The sequence below is a fragment of the Osmerus mordax genome, chromosome 9, assembly GCF_038355195.1.
Source record: "Osmerus mordax isolate fOsmMor3 chromosome 9, fOsmMor3.pri, whole genome shotgun sequence".
Classification (NCBI taxonomy): domain Eukaryota; kingdom Metazoa; phylum Chordata; class Actinopteri; order Osmeriformes; family Osmeridae; genus Osmerus; species Osmerus mordax.
In genome coordinates this window covers 13,214,522-13,233,313 of record NC_090058.1, presented here as the reverse complement: position 1 = coordinate 13,233,313, position 18,792 = coordinate 13,214,522, and the positions used below count along the sequence as shown (strand labels likewise).

Genomic DNA, 18,792 nt, shown 5'->3' with positions numbered 1-18,792 from the left:
AACAGAAAGCTGACTAGATGGCCTGCGTGCAGTAGAGACTGTATACACAAACAGAAAGCTGACTAGATGGCCTGCGTGCAGTAGAGACTGTATACACAAACAGAAAGCTGACTAGATGACCTCAAACAGAAGACAACACATATTTTGATATGATTTTAGAAAGGAAGTAATATCAGTAACACTTTGGTTAGAATGGTGATAATAACACATTGATGAATCATTTACACAACCTTTATAAGCATGTAATTTATAAACATGTCACAAATGATATGTACTCAAAGAAATACATTTGAACTCAGAAATAATTTGGAACATGCATATTAATGTTGAATAAATGCCTCATGAATACTTTATCATCAACACTGGGTAAAGTATCACCAATCTACTGTTATCCTCATAGCATGACATAGCATCACCCCATTAACAAGATTCAGCCACTCTACCTGAGGAAACTACTGTTTAAAAGCTTCTATGACAACAGGCTAGTAGATTATAACAGTGTATCTTTGTTACATGGCATCAACATAATAGGCTAAAAGGAAGGTATTGTTAGCAGATATTCGTCAGCAAATGTTTTTATCTTTTATGTAGAAATTTAAAACAACCTTAAAATCCCATAAACATAGGTATACAGTATCTATCAACAAACTGTGAATTTCTTTTGAATCATGTTTTTTTTTCCTTTATAAAAAATACTGCTACTAGAAGTCAGCTGATAACATCATCATACACACCCTGGAGACAGACAGAGACACTGAGTCTGTTCCCCTGGAGACAGAGACACTGAGTCTGTTCCCCTGGAGACAGAGACACTGAGTCAGTACCCCTGGAGACAGAGATACTGACTCTGTTCCCCTGGAGACAGGGACACTGAGTCAGTACCCCTGGAGACAGAGACACTAAGTCTGTTCCCCTGGAGACAGAGATACTGACTCTGTTCCCCTGGAGACTGAGACACTGAGTCAGTACCCCTGGAGACAGAGGCATTGAGTCTGTTCCCCTAGAGACTGAGACACTGAGCCAGTATCCGCATGCTAGGGTGTTTCAGTGGGAATACTCCGGATCAGCAACTACATTAAACACTCACAGTTACTCAGTTATTACAGTGATTACGTTAAAGCTATGTTCAATTGAATTAGCATTCTGCTTGGCAGTATATGTGTTGAGGGCGTATCAGTCCGTACCAGCCCGCTATAGACCTCCTCAGCAGCAGGGCTGCCAGATGGCGTCTCATGAGAAGTACAGAGGCCAAGAAGCCTACTGCAAGGCCAGCTCCTTCTCAAAGCAGAGGCTTCTTGAAGTTTGAAGAGGGTCATCTACTTTGGTTGACCCCACCTACACCCTGAGGTCCTGATTTGATCTCAGCAACAAGGCTCCATCTGGAGAGGGAGGCAGAAGGCTGCTGTGATTCCCTCCCTCTCTGAGCCCCGGCGTCTCATATGTAGAAGTAGTTCTCACTGGAGGGGCGAGCTGTGTCAGGGGTGAAGGCTGAGTCACGGCTGCTCTGTGCGTCTGTGAAACCAGACCCAGACAGCTCCGTCCCCTCCTGGGGTTCTAGGGCCCGGCTGACCACGTTCTCCAGGGGAACTGAGGGTTCTGCATCCACCAGCTGCTCCCCATCACTAAAGCTCGTATCCGGAAGTGTGTCAGTGCCTGTGGAGACTGTTGCTATGGGTGCGTCATTACCTGTGGAGACCGTCGCCAGGGGCATGTCCTTGGCTGTGGAGGCCTTTCTGGGTTGAAGTGCCAGCTTTTCAATCTCTAGGGACAGATGCTCATTGATCTGCTTCCACTGGCGAAACTTTGCAGCTGTCAGCTCGGAGTCTTCTAGAACCTTGTTGATGATCTGCAGCTCTGCCTCTTTAGCCTGCAAGACAACCGAGCGTTACTAGAGACATCATCAGAGACACAGTCCTCCACTACTAGAGACATCATTAGACAGAGAAACAGTCCTCCATCACTAGCGAAACTGAGCGTGCCCTGTCGGAGGTACAGGGTGTGGGCCTAACTGGAGCGTGCTCTGTAGGAGGTACAAGGTGTGGGCCTACCTTGAGCGTGCTCTGTAGGAGGTACAGGGTGTGGGCCTACCTTGAGCATGCTCTGTAGGAGGTACAGGGTGTGGGCCTACCTTGAGCGTGCTCTGTAGGAGGTACAGGGTGTGGGCCTAACTGGAGCGTGCTCTGTAGGAGGTACAGGGTGTGGGCCTACCTTGAGCGTGCTCTGTAGGGCACGCAGCGTGTGGGCCTTCTCGTTGATGACCGGGTTCTTGTTCCTGCGGATGAAGGACTTGCGGAAGTGGTCATGTGTCTGAGGCTGGTCCTGACCAATCAGAGACACCCCACCCTCCTTCAGCCTGTGGAACAGAACCCCCATCTCGTCTTCAGGCGCCCCTGCTGGGTGAGGGGGCGTCAGACAATGAGTGGCGAGGAGGAGAGAGAACAGGAGAAAGAGTGTAGAAGAGAGAGAGGAGGGTGTTTGAGTAAGCTATGAGGTAGGGAGGCGTATTTAAACCTGCCGTCTGGAGGGTCTCGTTAGTGTTCATTAGAGAGAGACAGGAAGACTACAGCGTCGACATACCAGTATTCAGAAACTGCCAGATTAAAACCTCCATCAGATAACAATATTCACTGATATATACCTATTATCTGGAGTTGCTACAACCATCTTGTGAATGAGGGGAGAGAGAGGAAACACTGTAGATAGAGGAGTTAGAGAGGGGAGAGAGAGGTGTGTACTCTACCTGTGGCTTTGGCAGGGGTGGGGAGTGCTGTCGTCTTGTTTTTCTTGGCCTTTGTCCGAGGAAGTGTGCTGGGCTGGGGTTTCTGTGGACGACATCCCTCGTTAAGTTCCCTCCACCAGGCAGCAGGGCCTCCTCAGTGTCACTCACATGGCCGGCCAGCAGCCACTAGGGGGCAGCGCTCTGCCTCCCCGGAATACTACTGGCATTGTTTTCCTTGTGTGTGTGCGTGCATAGTGCAGTGTGTGTATGCGTGCATAGTGCAGTGTGTTTGTGTGTGCATAGTGCTGTGTGTGTGTATGTGTATGTGTGCATAGTGCAGTGTGTTCACCGTGGTGATCTTCCGTCTTCTGCGTGGTGATGGAGTGTCTTCCTCCTCTGACTCCGTCTCGCTGTAACATTCTAACAGGAGACAAGGACAAGCTTTACTATCTCTCCACATCTTTACTCTTAATACAAGTGGGAGGGAGGGCATGAACAGATGAGTAAACATGGTTGGTTAGATGTGGAGGATGAGGATGTGACAGGTTATTTGTGGAGGAAGCGTGGACATGATTGGTTAGATGTGAAGGATGAGTGAACATGATTGGTTAGATGTGAAGGATGAGTGAATGTGGATGGCGTTCTACCTTCCTCGCTGTCAGGAGGAATTTTGTGGAACTTCTTGTGCTTCTGAATGGCAGCAATCAGAAAGTTGATCCACCTGGACACCAGAGATAGAAACAGAGACTCAGCAGATAGACTAGATGTGTCCTTTTCCTGCATGTGTCTGCTAAAATACAGAAATATTGAATGATGCACTTCTGATCTTTGATTTTCTGTTGAGCTTTCTATGAGCACTATTTGTGCCTGTGGAGAAAAGCATCTGCTAAAATGTTAAATGTAGAAAGCTCTTTTTACAGTGTAATTACATGAGTAATAGGCCTTGATAACAAATCAGAGTATCCTTTTCTGCACCGACACTTAAAGGGGGAGGAGCAGATGATTAGACTGTACCGACTCAATGAATGGGTGTAGGTTTTCAACCGTGACTGTTGAAGCTTTAGCAGGCCACCAGCAGGGGGCGATGTGACCCTGTCCAGGTAGGAACGCTCCTGTGTGAGTGTGTGTGAGTGAGTACATGCGTGGGTGTGTATGGTGCCATTGTAGAGAGTAGACAGTGACACCAGCTGTGTTTCTTCCAGGTTTATGTAAGATATGTTTCTGTAAAAGATATGGTTTATGTAAAATACTGACCTTTTGTCAGCCAGACTCAAGGTGGTCTTGGACGTGCCCGAGAGAATGACAGAGAGATAGAGAGGAGGGAGAGATATAGGCAGAGACTGACAGAAAAGAAGCACCGACAGAGATACAAAGCTCTTGTGTCCGACAGCACAATGCTTGTGTTTATAATTTGTCACACTCACTTGCTCATGTCAGTAACATTCTCGGCTGCAAAGATGAAGTTCTGGAAGCGCTGGTGGCACATCTGAAAAACACTGAACACACAGAGAGACAAAATTAACAATCTATCTGCTAGTGGTACTAGAGCCTAGACTATCTATCTGGAGTTAGTGGAACCCTGCACATGGTCAGGCCTGGGGGAGATTAAAACGATTTATCTAGAACGATCTATCAGTGTTCTGTTACTTTCTCTCCCTCTCTCAAAAAAGTGATGAAGGGATGTTTGTACACACACACACACACACACACACACACACACACACACACACACACACACACACAGATACTCACTTCTTCCGTTTGTGTTCTCCAGCACTCTCTATATTGTAGCTGGCGATCTGGACCAAACCCTGAGCCTTCTCCTCCTGTAGACACAAGACACCGTAACCATGAGAATTATAACACACCATAACCATGACAACCACAACACACCATCACCATGACAACTACAACATAATACACTATAAAAATCACACCAACACCACAACAACCGCAACACACCAACACCATGACAGCCGCAACACAACACATCATAACCCTGACAACTACAACACTACACAACCACAACACGGCAATACAACAATAACACACTAGGGTGACTAGCTGCAACAGGGATGTTATATTGTACTAGTAGAGGGAGGGGTGACTAGTAGTGAACGGAGTGACCAGTAGAGAACGGGGTGACCAGGGGACTCACCTGGGGGGTGTTGTACCAGTAGAGGGAGGGTCCTTTGAGGACAAACCAGAAGCGCTGCCACTTCTGCGTCAGGAAGACACTGTTCTCCTTCCTCTTCTTCCAGAGCCAGCCGTCGCAGTCAGCGCTGCCCAGCTCCCGACACGACACACGCCTCCGGCTCAGGGCCGTGGTCATACCTGAGGGTACGGTAGAGTAGAGTACATTAGAGAAAAGCAAGGTTGAGTACAGTAGAGTACAGTACAGTGCAGTAGAGCACCGTAGAGTACAGCAGAGTAGATTAAAGTACTGTAAAGTGGAGTCCAGGACAATGGAGTACAGTGCAGTAGAGCACAGTAGAGTACAGCAGAGCAAAGTACAGTCAAGATCATTACAGTAGAGTCGAGTACAGTAGAGTACAGTACAGTAGATTGCAGTACAGTAGAGCAGAGCACAGAAACCTATGTAATAGAGATGTTTTGAAATGCTTTGGGTGAGTGAATAAGAACAACATTTAGAAAGAACGTACCTTTTACAGAGGACTTCTTAGTCTCCTTGTCCTCCTGAATAAAAGGTAAGGACAGGGTTAAGGTTACCATCAGGGTTAAGGTTAATATGAGGGTCACGGTTAGGTTACTCCTAGGATTGAGGTTGCCAATGGGGTTAAGGTTACTCCTAGGGTTGAGGTTTCCATTGGGGTTAAGGTTAGTCCCAAGGTTGAGTGTTCATGCTTCAGTCTTTCCCATCACTGACGGCGGACCACATCAGCCCAGTTTCCGGTCAGTGGTCCTACCTTGGGCATGCCCATCTCAGGACAAGAACTAATGCTGGCTCGTCCCAGCTCCAGGGCTCGTGGGGAAGGACTTCTTTGTGACACAGAGCTGGTTCTTGACCCGGGCAAGAGCCACTCCCCATCCAGCTCTTCAGGGCCCCCTGGTAGACAAACACAACACAGCCATTATTGTGTTGTATGATTATTATGATCATCAAAATACACACAACAAGCCTCAGATACACAGAACATCTTACCCAGAACATCTTAGATATACAAACCACACACAAGTACAGAAAGAAAATATTCACATCGGCTACACATATGTTCCTACCAAAGCCACGTAAACACAAATGATCCCTACCAAAAATTGCTGAGTGAAAACTGTAGTTTTAGTATTTCACAACATTTTGCCTATCTGCTGCAAAAGCAGGTCTGTTTGACAGCTGCATCAAAATCAGGAAGCTATCCGCAATATCCAATCAATAACCTGGACTCTTTCCTCCCTCCCTCCCTTTGTCGTTATTTCAACGTTACTCACTTATCAGCGGTTCATCAAGGACAGTGAGAATTTTGATTAGCAGCAAGTAAGATTAAAGATTCAAGATATTTATTGTCATGTGTACAGTTAACAAAGTTACTCTGTACAATGAAATTATTATATTGCAATGTCTTCCTTCCACATAATTACAATAAAACACTAAAAAGAGAGAAAAATATATAAATATATACAGTCAGAATAAAATAAGAAATGAAATGAGTGTTTAAAGTGCACCATCCGTTGTTGCAAATATTGCAAGTAGAGTTGGTGACATGAAGTCACAGCAGCAGTCAGCCATAATAAGATTGAATTTTCTCAAACAATAGGGAAGAAAATATGTTGACCAACCATTATTTTCTGTACTCACAGAGTTGTATAAATGATAAATGATAAATGCGTCGGCTAACTTTGAATGGCTACCTGTAAGCGTAAACTGTAGCTGGTACTTTAGTCAGAGCTTGCTAACTGTTGCAAGGTGGCTAGGTTTGAGGTGCTCACTAGCAACACATGACGATGCTCACTAGCAACTAAATAGTAAACAAACTGGATGTTACCGGATGTAACATCACACGGACACCTTCGTTTGGTTCAGTGTAAATAAATAAAAACAATAAAGAGGGTTCTTTTTTTTATTGTGTGATATCTGTGTAAATATGTGTTCTCTTATATTACCTGTAGCAGCCAGTTGAGAAGTCACAATGTTGTCCAATCTCGTATCACCTGGTAGCTCAGACTCCTCCTGTCCAACAGGCTGGCTATGTGGTGGTCCCTGGATGGCTGACCTGAGGAGGGACCGGAAGTGAAGGGACAGGAAGTGGAGGGACAGGAAGTGGAGGGACAGGAAGTGGAGGGACAGGAAGAGGAGGGACAAGAAGTGGAGGGACAGGAAGAGGAGAAATAGGAAGAAAAGGAACAGGGTTTATACAGGACGTTTCCACTCAAAACATTCTCATCTACCAGGGTGCATCACACCTTCTCTATCTCCCCTCATACAAATTGGTTTGTGAGATGACAGGGTAGATGTTGATGTACTCACCTGAATGACAGGGACCGGACAGAGGCTGTGACTCGATCAAATATGGAATGTCTCGGGTTGTCTTCCTCGTCCTCTTTCTCCCTCTAAGAGCAAAAGAACACACCATGTGAACTCCCACTACTCCTATCGAGGTTAGCTCCCAACTGACACAGTCAGCTTGTGTTTGTAGTGTGTGTTTGTGTGTGGGTGTCCCTGTGTGTGTGTGTGTGGTTGTTTGTGTGTGTGTGTGTGTGGTGAGGAGGGAAGGTCATGTGGATTGTTTTTTTCGGTTGTTTTTTTCCTCGGGGCTTTGGGCACATGGTGCTCTGTGGAGTTGTCATGCAGGATTTGGTTCATTCAGCCACAAGAGCACAAAACTGCCCCTCCAATTTGGCATGGAAGAATTGGACTGGTCTGCACAAATCCCTGACCACCATCACCTTTGGAATGAATTCTAACTCTGTCTGTAAGCTACACTTGATTGCCCAATCATAGACCAACCTCCCTAATGCTCTTGCAGCTGCATGGAAGCAAATCCGGCATTAGTGTTCTATTGGACTTCCAGAAGAGATCCATCCCAGAACTACCTTTCCCCTGGAGGCAGTTACAGAACTACTTTCCCCCTGAAGGCAGTTAAAGAACTACCTTCCCCCTGGAGGCAGTTACAGAACTACCTTCCCCCTGGAGGCAGTTACAGAACTGCCTTTCCCCTGGAGGCAGTTACAGAACTGCCTTTCCCCTGAAGGCAGTTACAGAACTGCCTTCCCCCTGGAGGCAGTTATAGAACTGCCTTTCCCCTGAAGGCAGTTACAGAACTACCTTCCCCCTGGAGGCAGTTACAGAACTACCTTCCCCCTGGAGGCAGTTACAGAACTACTTTCCCCCTGAAGGCAGTTAAAGAACTACCTTCCCCCTGGAGGCAGTTACAGAACTACCTTCCCCCTGGAGGCAGTTACAGAACTGCCTTTCCCCTGGAGGCAGTTACAGAACTGCCTTTCCCCTGAAGGCAGTTACAGAACTGCCTTCCCCCTGGAGGCAGTTATAGAACTGCCTTTCCCCTGAAGGCAGTTACAGAACTACCTTCCCCCTGGAGGCAGTTACAGAACTGCCTTTCCCCTGGAGGCAGTTACAGAACTGCCTTTCCCCTGAAGGCAGTTACAGAACTGCCTTTCCCCTGGAGGCAGTTAAAGAACTACCTTCCCCCTGGAGGCAGTTACAGAACTGCCTTTACCCTGGAGGCAGTTACAGAAGCAAAGTGGGGACCAGCTCCACATTGCACCTTGTATTGAGAAGGCCTCCACGCTAGTGTGTATGTGTACGCGTACATCTATCTATTTGTGTCTGTGCGTGTAGCTGCGTGGGTGTTTGTGTGTGCATCTGTGTGCTTGCATGTGTGTACCTGAGTGGAGGTCTGTAAGGTTTTGCTATTTTTGCGTTGAGCGGAACCAGGAACCTTCTTGAGAACCAGCGTCACTCCTTTAGGATTCTCCTGTAGTTTCTTCACCAGGTTGGCCCTGCTCCAACCCACCTGGAGGTGCAAGGGAGCTTGGTATTATTTTTAACATCCGACAGACAAACAGACAGACAGACAAGCTGGCAGACAGACACAGACAGACAGACACAGACAGACAGGTAGACAGACAGGAAGATAGGCAAAACGGCAGGTAGATAGGCAGGTAGATAGGTAGACAGGAACAAAGGCAGGTAGACAAACAGGCAGACAGACAGAACTCACCACTATCTGGTTGTTGACTTTAATGACCTCATCACCTGCCAGGATCTTCTCACAGCAGTCTGCAGGCGACTGGGAGAGCAAGACCAGTGAGTGGGTACCTTATGGGCTATGCAATTAATGTAATTATTTTTTTCCGTTATATTCTTTAATCTATAACACAGTTATTGCTGTTGACACGCAACTGAGGTAAGCTTGACATTGTAGTTTTAGTCAGAACCGCAAACAACACAAGCCAAATAGTTGCAAGGATCTCTCCCAAGATAGCGAGCTAGAAAGCTGTGACTTTCTTGATAATTTGTGAGTTGTTATATTGCCTAGTGAAAACAATTCCTATGCAGTGACTATATCCAAATCTGGCGACTTTCCGCTACTTTGGCAATCTCCATGTTTTTCTATTAATAATAAAGCACAATGGAAACAATTAAGTATACAACCTATAACATCCAATCATATTTTTAAAATATGGCCTTTGTTACAAAGTAAGAGATAATTGAGCCACAGATGCACAGACACACAGAGATTCCGAGCATCATCGTTAGCTATTCCTACTCCTAATGCCTTCCTCACTGGGTAATGTTAGTAGGTGGTTGGCACCATGGTTAGCACCATGGTTAGCACCATGCTACAATACAGAATGTGATCCTTTGTGGTCATTATAACGAGTCACATGATCTTTAGAATAGAGAGAGACAGACCTCAGCAACAGTCCCGGTGACGTAATGATGACTGGACGGAGTGGAGGTGATCTCTATGCCCTGAGAGAGAGGGACGCACACATTCATTAGGGAATACAACCACCTGCATTGAAGCGTCTCCCAGAATCTGTGGTTTCAGAGAAGTTTCTGGCATGTTCCAACATGCTTTACTCGTACAGAGTGTGCGTGTTTACATGTGTGAGAATAGTCTGGCTGGGTAGGTAAAGACACCCCTTTAAAAACCAGCTGGACTGGTTGGTTAATCAGAGCAGCCAGCAGGTTTTTTTAATAGGAATTGTATAGGATTGTACCAGGTTGTCGCCGGGGGAGACTGGGACCAGATCCACACTCTCTAGCTGAGCGGTGTGGCTGAGGAGCGCGTCAGGGCAGGAGCATAGGATGTCGTCACACACAGCCACCAGCTGACGACACTGAGGGGATCACACACACACACAAATCTGAATGCACAGGAAGTCATTGATGCCAATAAAGTTGATTAGATGTTATCAATTAAATGACTGACACAGTAAAGATGTATAAATATACTTACAATTGCAATGATGTCCTTTTCTTTCTCATAGACAGTAGTGTCCTGGTGGGAGAGGAGAGAAAGGACAGGAGACAGAGAGAGAAAGACAGGGGAGAGGAGAGAGACAGAAGGAGACAGGATAGGAAAAAGAGGAGACAGGAGAAGAGACAAAAGAGAGAAGAGGAGACAGACGAGGGAGAAGACAGGGAGAGAGTCAGTGACAGTCCTGTCAACCTTCTAACCTAGTTTGCTTGTAGGCTGGGAGGCTAGTGTCATAGAACACTAGTTTGGTACTTGGCTGGTAAACTAGTAGACTGAGAGATTGGTAGGCTAGTAGGCTGGTATACCGGAATGCTGATAAGCTGGTATGGTTGTAGATTGGTATGTTAGTGGGCTGTTATGCTGACTTTGTCATTGATCAGATGATGTCTCCGTTTGTCTCATCACTGAGAGAAAGAAGAAATGAACCTTAAGCTAGGTCAGTCACCAGTACTGCAATAACCACAATCCCTAGCACTGAAACATTCCGTTCAGGTCACCGTTTGGCAGAACCAATCTACTTTCCCCTCCCTCACACACACACAATAATACAGTCAGACAAAAGGTGACAGTCGATAGTTGATATGAACATATAACTCAGTCGGCTGACAAACGTAAATCCACCTTTGAACAGTTTCTCAGTGTTTAATGTATGTAAGTGTATACACTGTATGTGTGTAAGATATATAGAGAAAGAGGAAATATAAATCCTGTGAACCCTAGTGTGGGTAGGATAGTGAATGGTGGGATTAGTGGGATAATTACAGGCTTGTTGAGACTGGGCTTTGGGGAGGGGGAGGGGGGGGCGAGAGAGTCAGAGAGAGGGAGAAAGGAAGGGAGAGTGAGTGAGAGAGTGTGGGAGAGAGGGACTGTGGAAGGGCGAGAAAACATGTAACACCCCAATGAAAGAGTGTTTATCTTGACCACTGGTCTTCAGTTTCTTATGTGACGTATCATGAATGAACATATCATTTACATTTACATTTATGCATTTAGCAGACGCTTTTATCCAAAGCGATTTCTAAGAGAGAGCTTTACAAAAGAGCATAGGTCACTGATCATAACAACGAGATAGCCCCAAACATTGCGAGCAGCCAAAACATGAAGCATACATTGTGAAAAACCAAATAAGTGCCAAAGGGAAGAACCATAACAGCATGTAGTTAAACAAGTTACAATTAAACAACATGAAACTCAAAAAGTGCAAGCGTGTACCTGTAGAAAAATCAACAGTAAAATATTTCACAGCAAGTACAAGAATTTAAAACCTTTACAACTAACCAACAAGAGCAACAAGTCTCTCAATACGAGTCGTTGTGATCCTGGAGGAAACTAACATCAGGTCATAGCTAATCCTGTTCACGGAACCAGGAACCTGGGGTGCCACTACAGATCTAGGAACCACAGAGTAACACCTACACACGCACACACACGCATACACACACTCTAGGTTCCTCCTCTAGTTTACAATCAGCAGAATAAGGTCAAGAGGCAAGAGTTTATGTGTACGCATGTGTTGCATTTTTGTGTGTGTGCGCGTAAAAGAGCATGTGTGTTTACACGTGTATACTTGTGTGTGTATGCATACATAAATGTGTGTGTGTATGTGTGTGTACACATTTGTGTGTGTGTGTGCGCCAGGGAGTGAGAGGGAAGGGCAAGCAGCCATCTATGAAAGATGGTTTAATAGTTTGGTCAAGTGAGACTGTGTGTGTGTGATCCAACGGGTGTCTTTGGTTGTCTAGGAAACAGAGTGTGTGGGTTGAATAGCATGCTCTGTGTTCTGCACATGTAACATTGCTAACACACACACACACACTAACACGCGCACACACGTGCACACATACATGTCTGTTTTGTTTTATAAGTAACAGTTTGAACACAAAGAGCACATTAGTGGTGCTGAATGTCTCCTCCTCTTCCCCTCCTCCCCTCCCCTTCCTCCTCCCTCCCTCCCCCTCCTCCTCCGCTACTCCACCTCCCCCCTTAACCCTGCTGTTGACAGAGCAGTACCACAGGGTTAAGTATTATTGACCCTGTATCTGTGTGTTCAGAGGTCCAGAGGACCAGAGCTGCCAGTTGGGAATTGTCAGCGTTCTCTCTCCATGTTCGAGTTCATAAACATCCTGTAAAGGAGTCAGTGCCTCCATGGGGCCACCGGTCTCTGGTGGACTTTGGTTCCTTTGGGGCTGTCGATGCTTTAGAAAGCTCCAGTAGGCCTGACTGACTCCTGCCGTCCATCTCCCTCAGACCACTGTGTAGATACCACCCCCTCCCTCCTCTCTCCCCATAGCTGTACATGCGTGGAGATATACAGTACTTGTAAATAGCAGTACATGGTTACTTAAATAGCTGTACATGTGTGTTGGTATAACTGTACATGTGTTGGTATTGCTGTACATGTGTGATTTACGCTGACATACCAACAGTTTATATTCAGATGTCTTTAGCATTCATTCTGTGTGAAGCACCACAATACCAAACTAACCTAGTTCCTTTTTCAGAGCCTTTCTCTGTATGACGCATTCCATTTAAATACATTGGTCTTGTCCTGCTCCTGTTCTGCAGTCATCACACACACAGCCCCAAAACAGGAAGTGACCAAGATCTGCCTAAACAATGGCCAGCAATCACCTACATACAGATCCTCTCTTGCCTAAATAGCCCAGGGAAGTGACTAGGTTTAAGTGTCTGATTAAACAGCCTGTTCATGACAGCACCTGTTAGCGAACATGGTTTGACTCAGCTGGAAGACCAGGCAGTAGGCATCAACATCCTTCAAGAACTTGTTGTTACCATTCGACCTCGTCACACACTCATTTCCCACCTTGCATGTTAACGGTTCTACAGTTAGCCTGGTTTTTGAATTCTAACTGTTGTAGAGCTAACCGTGTGTTCTAGACCTAATAATGTGTTCTAGTTCAACAGTTCAAGAACTAACATTGCGTTCTAAAACAGAATGTTGGAGTGCTAACAGAGTGTTCTAGAAGGGAGTCATACCAAGATGGATCAACAGTGGATATCAATTCCACTCGGCTCTACTTCGTTACACTAAACCAGCCACTCAACAAGTTCATTTCTTAAGAGCAATGAAAACTAACTGTACATTTCTACCAACTTGGGACAAACACAAGTAAAGCTCCTCACATTTTAACTGTAGCAGTAAACTAGAATACAAACATAAATGAAATGACAAAAAAAAAAATACATGTAGATTTGAAGAAGAGAGTGCTGTACCTACTGTAGCAGGCAAGAGTCCAGTTCTGGGAATAGACCTCTAAATATATCCCCCTATAACCCTCTACTTCTCTCTCCACCTCTAATACTCTGTCCTCCTCTACTCTCTCCCTGTCATTCTGCTGTCACACAATCACAAAGCTGCTCTCTCTCAGGTGGTGCAGGAGAAAGTCCTCGGTTCCTAACCCTAACCCTCTGTAGCCCTCCCTACTCCTCCCTCTGCCCCCCCCCCCACCTCTGCCCCTCCCCCCTCTGCCCCTCCCACCCTCCCTTCTTCCTCCCACCTTACTCCTCCCTCCCTTCTTCCTCCCACCTTACTCCTCCCTAACCTTCCTTCCAAAGCAGCATATCTGGGTCTGATGCTTTTCTCTCTCAACATTTTCTTATAATTTTCACTACTGGACACAGTCAACCTTCACCAGCTCAAGGAAGAACTCGTTGCCTCAGACAAGAGAGAAACAAGCCCTTGTCTCGGGCATCATGTGCTCCGTAAGAGCACAGGGACTTTGAACTATTCCTGGAATGAGATGAAGAATGCATTACCCAAGCTCCTCCATTACACGGGAGCTTGTTGTTGTGAGTTAACTCATTCTTTGGCTTATTAAAACATAACAGCAAACCAAGCCTCAATGTTGTAGTTCCTCTCTGACAGTTGTGTCCTCTGGTATAGTGGTTCCTCTTGAGACAACCACACACCATTTAGTGTCAGCGAACTGTTATTTTCATTTAATCTACCTTTGATAAACAGTCCCTTTTAAGTCAACTGTATGTACTTGTATTGTAATGTGTTCTTCCTTTCATGTACAGCCCCCTCCAGACCAACCTCATGCACTCTTCTTCCTCCAGACTGCCACCCGCTAGACCAACCTTTTGCACTGTGGCCCCCAGCTCCTTGCAGTGGCTGATGATACTCTGACTGGCTGGCTGAGTGTTTCCACGTTGGGATAGCTGGTACCTGCACAGTAGAGAGGAAGGGAGAAGGGGGAGGAGGAGAAGAGAGAGAGCAAGAGAGGACGGGGGGATAGGGGTGGGGAAGAGGAGAGGAGAGGAGGGAAGAGGGATGGACGGTAGGAAAAGAAGGAAGAAGAGAGGAGAGGAGAGGAGGAAAGAGAAGGAGAGAGAAGGCAAGGAGATAGACATAGAGAATGAGAAAGGAGAGAGGAAAGAGGGAGATGTGAATATCAGTATAAAACATGCACACAAGACAAATCAAACAAGATCAGTACAAGACCATGTGCAAACAGAACATCAGAATAGGCTTAACCTGCTACCAGCAGTACCAATAGTACCAGCAGTACCAGCAAAACCAACACTACCACCAATACCACAGGACCAGCAGTGCCAGGAATACCAGCAGTCCAAACAGAACCAGTAATACCTACAATACCAGCAGTATCTGCAGTACCAGCACTACCACAGGACCTACAGTACCAGCAGTACAGTACAGTACCAAATCTCACCGGTTGAGCAGAGAGAAGAGGCCTTTGGCGGAACTGATGAGATCAAGGACAGCATGTAGCACGTTGGCAGGCAGCTGGTTGCCGCCATCCCTGGTTGTGACCCGCCAGCGCTGCTGGATGCCCATCTGGAGGGTGTGCGCCACGGCGCGCAGCTTCTCCGTCAGACTCTGCAGACTCTCCCCTGCCATACCATAGGTCTGGAAACACACACACACATACAAACCACACGCACACACGCACATATTTACAAACCACACACAGCGGATGCACACATACATACACATGGTCTTGCAAGCTCCGTCAGAGGTGTACGGGCCGTTGTTCACTCCCACCGGGAGTCGAACCTGCCACCTCTGACTTCCCAAGCGCAACCACTACCAGCTACGCCAAAGAAAAGCTAGCTATTCGATGACGCGGGTGGCCTGTTACATACCTGAGAAGTGAGTTTCACCGATTCACACCTGTTACACACGCACACATACCCCACACGCACGCACACACACACACGTAGAGCAGACGGTTCAAATGAGCATCTTCTCTCACACACTGCAATCAATCCGCATAGACAGTCTACATAGAGAACTAAAACACAGACAGTCTACATAGAGAGCTATAACACAGACAGTCTACATAGAGAACTAAAACACAGACAGACTACATAGAGAACTAAAACACAGACAGTCTACATAGAGAACTAAAACACAGACAGTCTACATAGAGAGCTATAACACAGACAGTCTACATAGAGAACTAAAACACAGACAGTCTACATAGAGAGCTATAACACAGACAGTCTACATAGAGAACTAAAACACAGACAGACTACATAGAGAACTAAAACACAGACAGTCTACATAGAGAACTAAAACACAGACAGTCTACATAGAGAGCTATAACACAGACAGTCTACATAGAGAACTAAAACACAGACAGTCTACATAGAGAGCTATAACACAGACAGAGTCTACATTACTCACATAGCAAACAACACTCTGATCGGTGTACCATAGCAGTCTCTTCAGTAGGGGTGCGTAACCTGGCCTGTCTTCTAACCCTAACCTAGCCGGTCTACTTTCTGATTGACAATCATTGCTTTTGCATTGCTGTCCAGGAGTTCTCTGCATGTATGTGTGTGCATGTGTGTGTGTGTGTGTGTGTGTGTGTGTGCAGTGATTGATGCAGAGAAACAGGACTGGTCTGTTATGCAGAGTAATTAGTAAGGCCAGGGCCATTCCTCCCACACAACACATCAGCTCACCTCAAGTGGCCCCAAAGCGTTCATGCATAGTTCATTACCAAGGGTCTTCATTATGTCAGCCAGTCCTTAAGTGCTTTCCACATGATCATAGTCCAGAGTGTGTGACTGTTGTTCCCACAAACACGTAGGCTCTCGAGCGACTCCAACTAAACTGCGTGAACGTGACACGCACACATACGCAGAACACACAAACATACATCCGCACATCCGCACACGCCTGGCTCAGTCATCAGTCATCCCCACGTGCACGTTGCTCACCGTCAGCCAGTCATCCCCCTCACGATGGAGACAGTCTAAATGAGGGTTTCTCCTGCAGGTAAGCTGATCAAGGGCTTAGACCTCTCCTGACATCCACTGTTACGACACCCACACACGTACACACAGCAGGGGGACCAGAGGTTTGGGGGTAGCAAGTGTTGGTAGGAGAGAGGACAGCTCAACAGGGGAGTAGAGGTGAGGAACAGAGCACAAACCTTTCCAGCATATTTGCATGAGTGGTATTCAAGGCTAGATTCTGTGTTCCACTAATCTGCTTCAGGTGCAGGTGGAGTGTGACTGAGGACAGTCTCAGCGGGCTTCACCCACTATAACTCCATCTCTCCTCACAGCCCCAGAATATAGTATAACTATAACCTCACATCACCAGAGTATAGTATAACTAACCCTCCTCACAGCAACAGAGTATAGTATAACTAACCCTCCTCACAGCAACAAAGTATAGTATAACTTACATTTACATTTAGTCATTTAGAAGACGCTCTTATCCAGAGCGACTTACAGTAAGTACAGGGACATTCCCCCCGAGGCAAGTAGGGTGAAGTGCCTTGCCCAAGGACACAACGTCATTTTTCACAGGCAGGAATCGACCCGGTAACCTTCAGATTACTAGCCCGACTCCCTAACCGCTCAGCCACCTGACTCAATTTACCCTCCACACAGCAACAGATTACAGTATAACTAACCCTCCTCACAGCAACAGAGTACAGTATAACTAACCCTCCTCACAGCAACAGAGTATAATATAACTAACCCTCCTCTCAGAAACAGAATATAGTATAACTCTAACCTCACAGCAACAGAGTACAGTATAACTAACCCTCCTCACAGCAACAGAGTATAATATAACTAACCCTCCTCTCAGAAACAGAATATAGTATAACTCTAACCTCATAGCACCAGGGGTTAGGTGGAGGAAAGAGTAGGAGGAGATAAAAAAAAGAGGAGGATGTGGACTGACCAGTGAGCAGAGCTTCTCCACAGCTTCCAGTATGAGCTCCTGATGTCCTATCTTGGTGACGCCCAGGTTCTCCAGGTCCTGGGAGGAGAGCTGCAGCAGGTCCAGCCCACACAGATGCCAGTCTGACACATGGTACTGCTGCAGTGAGGCGTCCAGGCCTGGGACCACACACACACACACACACACCAATATGCTGTCCATCATAAAGACCTACAGTTGAAAGTTACCAGCTCCTGTAATTACTACTGTGCACGTGAACACCTGAATTTACATCAGATCCTCATTACCGTGTATGCGCATCATCCATTAACCTATTCGCCTCCATCCTTCAAACACCCGTCTACGAATCTCTCTCCAGCGTCAATGGAACATTTAAGTGCATTCATCTAAACTCGCGGCTCTTCACAAAACCAGCGGAAGGTAGATTTTGTGCATAACTCTTGAATGTGTAGGCAGTGGTGTTGAGACTAGTTCCTACTCGCTGCGAATAAATGCTTGGTATTTAGGGTCAAATAAACACAGACGCTAGTGTTTCCGACTAACAAAGTGACAATAATACAACCTATTACCTATATCAAATCACATCAACATTACTTGTTCTGTAACAACAACACGCTTCACTATATGGAATGTTTATGTTTTGATATGATCCATTTAAGTAAAATATATTTGTTATGGGTTGTGATTAGCGTGTGATTACTGTGTTGTAGTACTGTGTTGTGTACTGTATTCTCTTGTGTTGTAGACTAGTTAGTTTATGTCGACAAATCGTTTCAAGCGGGTTTCCAGCGTCCACAACAAGCAGCCTGTTGCAGCATTATAACCTGCTTGGTTACAGCACTGCTTCACGGCCTCGGATCACTTCCTCATTCCACCCTTCCCTTCCAAAAGGATTTGTGTAGATTCTATTTAAGACCCAGCTTGTGTGATCCTAAATAAAGCCACTTGGCGAATGCCAAAAACAACCTTAGCCTACCTCCGAGCCAGTCGCTGACTCTGTCCTTACTCCACGACGCTATCGGCTCCATGCTTGGAGTCCTGCTTGAAACGTTGTATCAATTTCCAGTAGTTGGATTCTTCACGGGACTGTACCTAGGTGCGCAGGAAGCTCATCCTGATGATGACGGGCACTCCCATCCGCAGGTAGGCATCCAGGGAGCCAATAGGAGGGTCTGGAGCTGTAATACGATTGGACCTGCACTTGTTTCTCACCTTAGACTGGCAGTGCAGACGGGACTGACGGGACTAGACCGCTCGCAGTATGAAAATGTCCAAAGGCTCAAAACTTTCTGTAAACTCTAGAATGTCATCAGACTGTCAGAGCGTTAAAGATAGGGGGCGCAGGCACAGATCATCGCTAGCCTGCAGTATGGGCGTAATCCTCTTAAACAAATAGTGTTTGGCCCTTATATTTTATAATC

General features: G+C 46.2%; 1 protein-coding gene across 2 annotated transcripts; it reads right to left on the bottom strand.

Moving 5' to 3' along the window:
* Positions 1-231: 231 nt before the first annotated feature.
* On the bottom strand, positions 232-18,482 carry cnksr1 (connector enhancer of kinase suppressor of Ras 1). Of its 2 annotated transcripts, none has more exons than XM_067243810.1 (21): positions 18,348-18,482; positions 17,372-17,529; positions 14,877-15,073; positions 14,284-14,371; positions 10,162-10,203; positions 9,923-10,042; positions 9,612-9,671; positions 8,917-8,985; positions 8,581-8,709; positions 7,203-7,285; positions 6,839-6,948; positions 5,647-5,786; positions 5,383-5,416; positions 4,878-5,053; positions 4,472-4,545; positions 4,144-4,215; positions 3,367-3,440; positions 3,069-3,139; positions 2,741-2,822; positions 2,209-2,393; positions 232-1,867 (listed from the first exon to the last, which is right to left on the bottom strand). In XM_067243810.1, the coding sequence occupies exons 1-21, from the start codon at positions 18,397-18,399 to the stop codon at positions 1,436-1,438; spliced, it is 2,448 nt and encodes an 815-aa protein (XP_067099911.1). In that variant the 5' UTR covers positions 18,400-18,482; the 3' UTR covers positions 232-1,435. The 2 variants fall into 2 exon arrangements, with proteins under 2 accessions (XP_067099911.1, XP_067099913.1); XM_067243812.1 differs by having other exon boundaries at positions 2,209-2,390.
* Between the last annotated feature and the right edge of the window lie 310 nt (positions 18,483-18,792).